The sequence below is a fragment of the Myotis davidii genome, unplaced genomic scaffold (assembly GCF_000327345.1).
Source record: "Myotis davidii unplaced genomic scaffold, ASM32734v1 scaffold327, whole genome shotgun sequence".
NCBI lineage: Eukaryota > Metazoa > Chordata > Mammalia > Chiroptera > Vespertilionidae > Myotis > Myotis davidii.
The window spans coordinates 1,052,457-1,060,743 of NW_006298628.1; the positions used below are offsets into that span (position 1 = coordinate 1,052,457).

Here is an 8,287-nt window from a genome sequence, read left to right on the forward strand (position 1 = left end):
CTTCATTTGTTTAGTTTTCTATTTACTTCCAAATTCTTCTCAAACACTTTAACTCAGCTATAGAAACTATCTCAACAATAACTTCCTTCAAGATTCAAAACATATCAGAAAATCAGCTTCAGTTTCTTCCATGAATTTTCTGATCTCTTCAATATGGGCTGCTTATTTTCTAAGCCCACTAACAGAATTGTCATCCTAAGAAATTCCTTTTCTGGTCTGTTTTGAATGCAGTTTACTGGATCTCTTGTTTTTCTCCTTCTTTATGCCCTTGTGTTGGTGTAATTTCCAGGGAAAAGGTTCATGGGAGGTATATATGTTGAGATCTTGCATGTCTGGAAAAAAAAAAATCTCTTTTCACCCTCACACTTTTACCTTTGGCCATAAAGCCAACCTAGGTAAAAATATTTGTCAGTCAGAATCCTCAGGGTGTTTCTCCAATGTCTTCAAGCTTCCAGTGTTGTTACCGACAAATCTGAAGCCAGTCTGATTCACAATCTTGTGTGCCCCACCCCCAAGGTGTTCTGAAATTTCACAATGGTGTGTCTTCTTGGTATGGATCTTTTTCACTTACTGTGCTGAGTACATGAAGACCACATTCAATCTAGAGACTAACATCCTCCAGTATTGCAAATTTAAAATTTTTCTCCTTTCTGTTTTCTCTATCTAGACCAGTGGTTCTCAACCCTGGCTGCACATTAGAATCACCTGGGAATCTTTTTAAAATCCTGATTTCTGGGCCTCATCCTCTGGAAATTCTGTTTCTTTGTTATGGGGTGGGGCCACAACATTAGTAACAAAGAAACAGAATTTCCAGAGGATAAGGCCCAGAAATCAGGATTTTAAAAAGATTCCCAGGTGATTCTAATGTGCAGCCAAGGTTGAGAACCACTGATCTAGACTCTTACTTCAGCTATTAAGAGAGCTGGGCTAATATTTTAAATATTTTCTGTCCGATGACCCAACACTCCAGCAAATTTTCTTGATTTTATTCTCAAAATTTTCCAATGATTTCATTTCAGATTTCTCCAGTTCTAATTTCAAGAACTCTTTTTGGTTTTTTCAAAAGTTTCATTTTTATATAGCATCCTATTCTTCCTGATATCTTCTAATTTCTCTGATACTAAATTTAGTTAAAACTTTGTTTTCCTTATGTCTAACTCCACTAAATTCTTTTTCACCGTTAGTTTTGGTTAATCTTTCATGTGGAAGGTTTTCTTCAATGTCTGACTGGTGTCCTTGCCTGGGAAACACTTCCAACATCTGACTGGAAGTTGGTATGCACAGGCAGGGTTTGTCAACTAATAGGAGCTTTACCCACTGGAAAATCAGGCATCAAGACTTTCTTTTAGAAGAACTCCCCAAGGATCAGTACCTGTAGATCACTTCTCGGGAACTGTTCACTTTCTCTAAAGAATCCTCTTCTCTTCTGCCTGGGGAAAAACATCTGGCTGTATTCTTCTAGGAACAGGGCAGAGGAGGGAATGGGAAAACCCCACTATTAAGAATATAGACTCAGTTAATCTCTCACAGTCTTCAATTTTACTCTTTACTGCCCTGTGCTATGTCTGGAGTCCCAATATCTAAACTCTTCCAGGCCTGATATGCTCCTAATGCTATAGGGCAAGCATTGTGCTTAGTGAACTTCTCTTTTATGGTTCTAAAACAATACTAGTTATGTACAATCCTTGGGAGAATAGTAAGTCAGTTGTTTTGTTGTTGTTTTTAATCTTGTGGTTCAGTTGAACTAGAGTCTCTTTAATTTCTCCAGAAAGTAACCCTCAGGAATGAGAGAGGAAGAATCACCATATGCACAGGTTTTAAGGGCTGGATCACCTAGACTAGTGGTCAACAGAGGGGTATTATGTCCGTCTCCACCGAGACATTTGGCAGTGCCTGGAGACATTTCTGGTTGTCACAATTGGGGGTTGCTATTGGCATCTAGAGGCTAGAGGCCAGGGATGCTGCTAAACATCCTATAAAACACAGGACAGACCCCTAAAAACAAGAAAATTACTCAGCTCAAAATGTCAAATGTCAAGGTGGAAAAACCCTTAACTAGACTTTCCATTTTCAGTCCCGTGACTCAACTCTGCCTTATGGTACCTGGTGCCTCCAAATCCCGAGTCTGTCCACAGTTTTGCTGATCAAACACTCATTTCTGTTTAATATCCCCTTCTGCAGGCTAAATTTTAGGGTACAGGTTTCTCTGCTCTGTTGAGTTTGTAGCTACTCTTCCATCCACTTTGTCATCTTCCAAAAATTTGTTGACATTTCTAATGATATCTCCTCTTCCATTTATACCTTTTTTGTTTTTAAAATTTCATTTTAGTGGATAGGATTCAGGAGGGAATGTAAACAAACAGGTATAATTAACTAAACTGACATTTATTAATAGGTCCAAAATCTAAGCCAGGAAAGAAATTTCTTTATCAACAATCCTTTAAGATAAAACTTTTCAGAATGGTAAAGTGCCATTTTAAATCATAAATTTGATTGTTACATAGAAAATTCACTTACCAAGATCTGAACGAGTATTTGTGAACAATTCCGCAGGACAAAAACCACAGAGATAATATTTACAAACCTAGTGAAGAAAAACAAAGGTGCTTAACCTTAACTTTTAAAAATTTTCAGTTTTAAAACTATATAGGAAAAGGTGTCAAATAACTATTTTCTCATTTCTGGATCTTCATCTTTCAACCAAGTAAGTATAAGAACAATTTCATTTGTTAGACCTTTATTAGTTAGGTGATTAGTGGCTTCTGGACTCCTGCATTTCAGTGAGATATGTAAGACTAACAAAGAGATACCAGCTTTTAAAATCACTAACCACTGACGTCCGCCGCCCCCCCCAATAGCAACAAGTATGGGATGATATCTAGAAAAAAAGTATTTGTTTTTTATAAAAAACAAAAAAACAACCAAAACACCCTACACTGTTCTTATTGTTCTAACACTGTTAAAGACCCGAACCAATTTACAGAACCAAGTCATAATAAAGATAACATCCAATTTCTGCTTTTGATACTCTACTCCCATTTTAAATCTATCATGTTGGCAACAGTTAACCTATTATTTTGAAACTGTCATATACATTTTTTTCATTTAAAAATCAGGAATACCTGGAAATTTTACTGATGGGGGTTAAAAAAAAAAAAAGAATGCCTATCACTTTGTAACCTTACTCACTTCTACCATGGTTGAACCATTCGCAACCACGGTGCCAAAAGAATTTTTAAGACATGCAATACCCAAATTTAGTCAGGGGCATTGACCTCTCTTTCCTTAGATTGTTTTAAAAAAAATGACAACAGCCAACACAACAATAGCGTGTGATGTGAATGGCAATTATACTTTTCTTTTGGTCACAGCAGCAAAAAATATATTTTTTGGTGTGCCGCAGAATATTAGTAATTAGTTTGTGTGTGCCATGAGATGAAAAAGGTTGAAAATTGCTGGCTTAATGACTACTCTGGCTGGAAACAAATGCTTCTTTTTAGCTAAAAGAGTTGAATTCATTGAGTGGGTTTTTTTTTTTAAGAGAAAATGTTTACTGTAAGAATTTATAACAAAAATATTCAGTCCCTGATAACCTACTGTGTCAGGGTTCAACTACACCGTGTTCACACTTTCTATTGTCATTCATTTGCATGCCTTTTATCACATATACACCTTTGCAGTTATGGTTCAGTCTTTTTACTGCCTACTCAAACTGTTGGTAACATTTTAATCAGTTTTCCATAGCATGCCCATCTAGCCATATGCACCCCCCTCCCCTCCAAAAAAACCCACCAAGAGCCTTAGCTATAACACTATTTAAGATTCCTCAGGCCCTAGTAACACTTGTCTTCTCTCCCACTCCTTCAGGCTAATTCCGACTAATCCTTTAGGTCCCAGTATTTAAGGGTCATTTCAGGAGGCCTTTCCCGAATACCCCAAGGCTGGGTTAGGTGCACCTCTCATTTGTGCTTTTCTCCATTGTGGCACTCATCACATTGTGTTATAAAGTGCATTCACTCCTTCATATCTGCCACCAGACTGTGTTCTCTCAGGCCAAGTGCTGTATCTATACTATGCTATATACTACTATAGCTTAAGAGCAATACACTTTTGTTGAATGAATGCAGGAATTCCCCCAATTTACAATTAACAAATGAGAAAATTAAGCATAATTTCATAAAATAAGGAAGCACTACATTACTAACTTAAGCTACTTTTTCCCCTTGTGAAGAAATCAAGTCTAATGATACAGTACACACCCACACTTTCCCTAAAGCAATCAATCAAATACCTTAACATTTTCAGTGTGATAATAGCATTGTCCTTTTTTTTAGTCTCTGTATTTTAGAAATACATAATGGTATCATTAAGACTGAGTGATGAATTCTCCAAAATAATGGAAGGGGCAGAGAATATAGAGGAAATAATATTGGCCATGTGTTGATAATGTCATATTGGGTATGGGTACATGGAAGCTCAAACTATTCACCCTACTCCTTATGAATGCTCTGAGGAGAAAAAGTAAACAGCAGTTAAGAACACATATTAACACAGACTGCTGGCAATTTCGAGAAGCCAACACTCACCTGCCTGCCATGCATAGAGTAAGGCAGGAGGAAATGCCTGCATTTCTGACAGAAGAACATTCTGGTGACTCTGAATTAAAAATATCTAGTAAAATACTTGAACGCTCACAAGTAAAAATGGTGGACAGAAGTCTTAACTGTTTTTTTCTTTTCTAAGTAACTTCCAAAGTTGATGACAATGTTTGTTAACATTTTGAAGATTTTAGAAAAGAACATTTAATTCAATTCCCCCTTTTAAAAAATGTTTCAGAGAGAGGGACACTGATTTGTAGTTCCACTTAATTATGCATTCATTGGTTACTTCTTGTATGTGTCCTGACTGAGATCGAACCCCCAACCTTGGCATGTCAGGACCATGTTCTAACCAACTGAGCTACCTGGCCAGGGCTCAATTCCCTTTTTAAATAATTAAACCTCCACTGAACAGAGGGCATACTTCAATTTAATAAATGATAAAAGAAATCTCATTTTAGGTATAATGAGAATTAGAGTTAAGTCAACAGTTACATAATTTCACATTTGGGTTGAGATCTATAATGTAAAAATCTCATTTTGAACTACAAAATTCTTATCTATTCTGTTAATAACAAGGCTTCTAATGCTTTCTCTGGCAAACACTGAAATCTTCTGTGGACACTAACTGAAAGATGCTCTCACTAGGAAGTTAAAATCATATGCTTTCCTCATTACTGCAGTTGGTTAGGATTAACAAAACTGTTTAACGCAAAATACAATCACAAGGAATAAAATATTAACAAACGAGGCAAAAAAAAAAAAAGGTGTCAATGAATGCTTGGAACACTAAGGCTGATTTCACTTCAGCTGAAAACTTTCCCTCAAATCCAAAGCAATCTGCAAAGGAGTTGGGAACACCTGTTAAGTACTAAAGGCCCTTCCCAAGACTCACTTTTGGTAGTGGTAATATGTACATCATTACAAATAAATGAAAGGTGGATAATGTGTATCAGAGATGCACCTTACACTTAAAAACGAGCTTTCCCAAGTGCTACTCACAATTAAGAGCCCAGGACTAAGAGGTGGGTTAGGAAGCAGTAGAATGCTTAAGAGGCCATTATAAAATATGCAGATTTCTGGAGCCTTCCCCCAGACATGCATAATTAGAATGGGGTCAGGGGTGAGATGCAGAAATCCACATTTAAAACAAATTATACAGGTCCCATATAGACATCTAGGAATGACTTTTAACAATAAGGTAAAGACCTAGCGGGGTAGCTCAGTCGGTTAAGAGCAACATCCTGATACACCAAGGTTGCCGGTTCAATCCCTGGTCAAGGCACATACAAGAAACAACCAATGAATGCATAAATAAACAGAACAACAAATTGATGTATGTCTCTCCCCTCACCCCTCTTCTCTCTCTAAAATAATAAATGTTTAAAAATTAAATAAAAAACCCACTAAGGTAAAAGTTTCCATTTCAATCATTAAACAAAATAACTCCATCCAGCCGAAATTGCTTTCCCCAACTAGTGCAAAACTTGCAAAGAAAAAAATTTCAATTACTATAGGAATGGAAATGGAAAAATATTTTGAAATATCAGGTTACGATGGTGAAACCCCTACATTTATATGCAGGAGTTGCCCTTACTCCAAGATTTTAGCACTAACAGCCAGCATAGAATAGCCAAATGACCCGGAAGTGGAGCCACGAACTTCCCCAGCTTTATTATACCCTCCAGTAATTCTGACTTATTTAGAAGAGGCCATGTGCTTTGTTCCTGGTCAACGCCAACCTTTCCCCTGCAGTCCTGAATCTGAAATACTAGTAATTGACTTTTTCAAATCTCTGAATCTGGAACCAAGTGCAATCTGTCATTAAAGGCATAAATACTTTGGTGACAAGTATAGAAAGTTAAATCAGCGAGAAGCACTTAAACTGAAAAGTAAACAGATTTAAAACAGCTGAGATGACATAAAACCTAAGTTGCTATTCTGAGAGCCTCATTGCTAATGTTATAAACCTGTAACTATAATGCAATGTGGGAATAGATACCACCACGGAAACAAAGTTTCTCCACAACCCTGTTCAAAAAACCAAGGAGGTACAGCATAGGCGGCTCTAGTCCACAAGGAGGCAATCAAAAGCGATTTTTCCTTTGATTCAAAATTGATAATTGTCTTTTTTGTCATCAACTAAATCCTTTTCTGAGGGAAAACTTAGATGGAAAGATTACTGAGTTAAGTGGTAAAGGAAAAAGTTACCTCATGGTGAAAAAGAAATGCCTACAAAAAAAAGGGTTAAGACAAACAACAAAACTACTGTCTCCTATTTAGACAAATAAGGGGGGGGGACCCCAAAATATTAAAAACCTACAAACTTTCTAAAAGCTTCACTTCTCTTGAGGTCCATGCCAAATATGGGATTCTACCTTAACCCTTCACACTATGGAAATCAGGTAGCATCCCGATCCTTTAAACCAGTGGTTCTCAACCTTCCTAATGCCGCGACCTTTAATACAGTTCCTCATGTTGTTGTGACCCCCAATTTCATTGTTACAAATTGAATATAATTAAAGCATAGTGATCAACCACAAAAACAATATGTAATTATATATGTGTTTTCCGATGGTCTTAGGCGACCCCTGTGAAGGGGTCGTTCGACCCCCAGGTTGAGAACCGCTGCTTTAAACACACATGCATGTTTTGATGCACGGAAAGGACTCGGGTGGCACCAACTTGTTTCCATGTGCTGCAAAGAGATTTTACTCTAGCCAAAGCCTGTGTTTAGAGAGTAAGCAACTAACTTTAAAAAAAAAAATTCTACTTGTTTAACCATTCCTTCATATTTTGATCAGCGACTGCCTTTAAATTACCATGTTGTTTGATTATAAGGGCAAGCCAAGTAAAGCTAAAACCCTACGTCTGTTCTTCAGGTAAGACTTAAAATAACCGTTATTGCTCCACGTTCAAAACACCTGGAACACATGAGGGTCTTTTCAGAGAACCGACGGCATGGAAGTGTGAGCAGGGCTACCAAGACTTGGCATCGCCACTTAACCGGCCGGCAGGTCCCGGGTGGGCGAGCCTCCCGAGCCTCACCCGTGAAACTGGGGGTGTAACAGTTACCCTCACTCACAGGGTCAGAGAACCAAGCGAGTTTTCTAAGAGCTAACTAGAACGTGCTGCTATCCAACGACATTTGCAAACAAGCCTTTGCAAATACGGGTGAACCCGACCAAGTTAGGTCCTCTTTAAAGATTCATTTCCCCAGATAAGCCTCCATTCAGAAATCGGACTACTGTCCCCACGAACCCTGGCCAGAAACGTCGGTCTCGCTACGTCGCTCAGCCCAAATAACGGGAAGACGTGTGCTTTTCCCTATTCCATTATGAAATGAAGACTCTGGAGCCCCCGATACAGTAACTCCTTCCCCGCGTGTCCCCTGCGCTGCCTCGACACCAAAACCAAAACAAATCATCCCTCCTGCCCCGACCCGGGCAGACTCCTCCCTCCCCGGCCTCGCTCCCGGCTCCCACCAGCCACGGGATCAGACACCCGACAGCGTCGCGGTCCTGGCGCCCCGACGGGGCCCGGCGGGCCCCAAACCCCGCCGCCTCCCTCCCCCACGGCGCCCGGGCACAGGCCCAAGGCCCGCGGGACTTACGCTCTCGTGGTCCCACCGCACGTTGCTGCGCTTCTCATCCGGGGCCAGGTTTCGGTCCCGGCCCATTAACTCATTT

At 39.2% G+C, this 8,287-nt stretch overlaps 1 protein-coding gene across 7 annotated transcripts in view; it reads right to left on the minus strand.

The window, feature by feature from the left end:
* LUC7L3 (LUC7-like 3 pre-mRNA splicing factor) overlaps positions 1–8,279 on the minus strand; it is a 20,370-nt gene extending 12,091 nt beyond the window's left edge. For 4 of the 7 annotated variants that reach the window (XM_015570839.1, XM_015570838.1, XM_015570837.1 and 1 more), the window contains exons 1-2: positions 8,212–8,279; positions 2,518–2,584 (exon numbers count right to left, since the gene is read on the minus strand). In XM_015570839.1, coding sequence (XP_015426325.1) covers positions 2,518–2,584; positions 8,212–8,277 — 133 coding nt within the window. In that variant the 5' untranslated portion in view covers positions 8,278–8,279. Of the gene's footprint in view, positions 1–1,372; positions 1,459–2,517; positions 2,591–8,211 lie in introns of those variants that run through there. The other 3 variants (XM_015570841.1, XM_015570842.1, XM_015570843.1) reach the window with 3 other exon arrangements.
* Between the last annotated feature and the right edge of the window lie 8 nt (positions 8,280–8,287).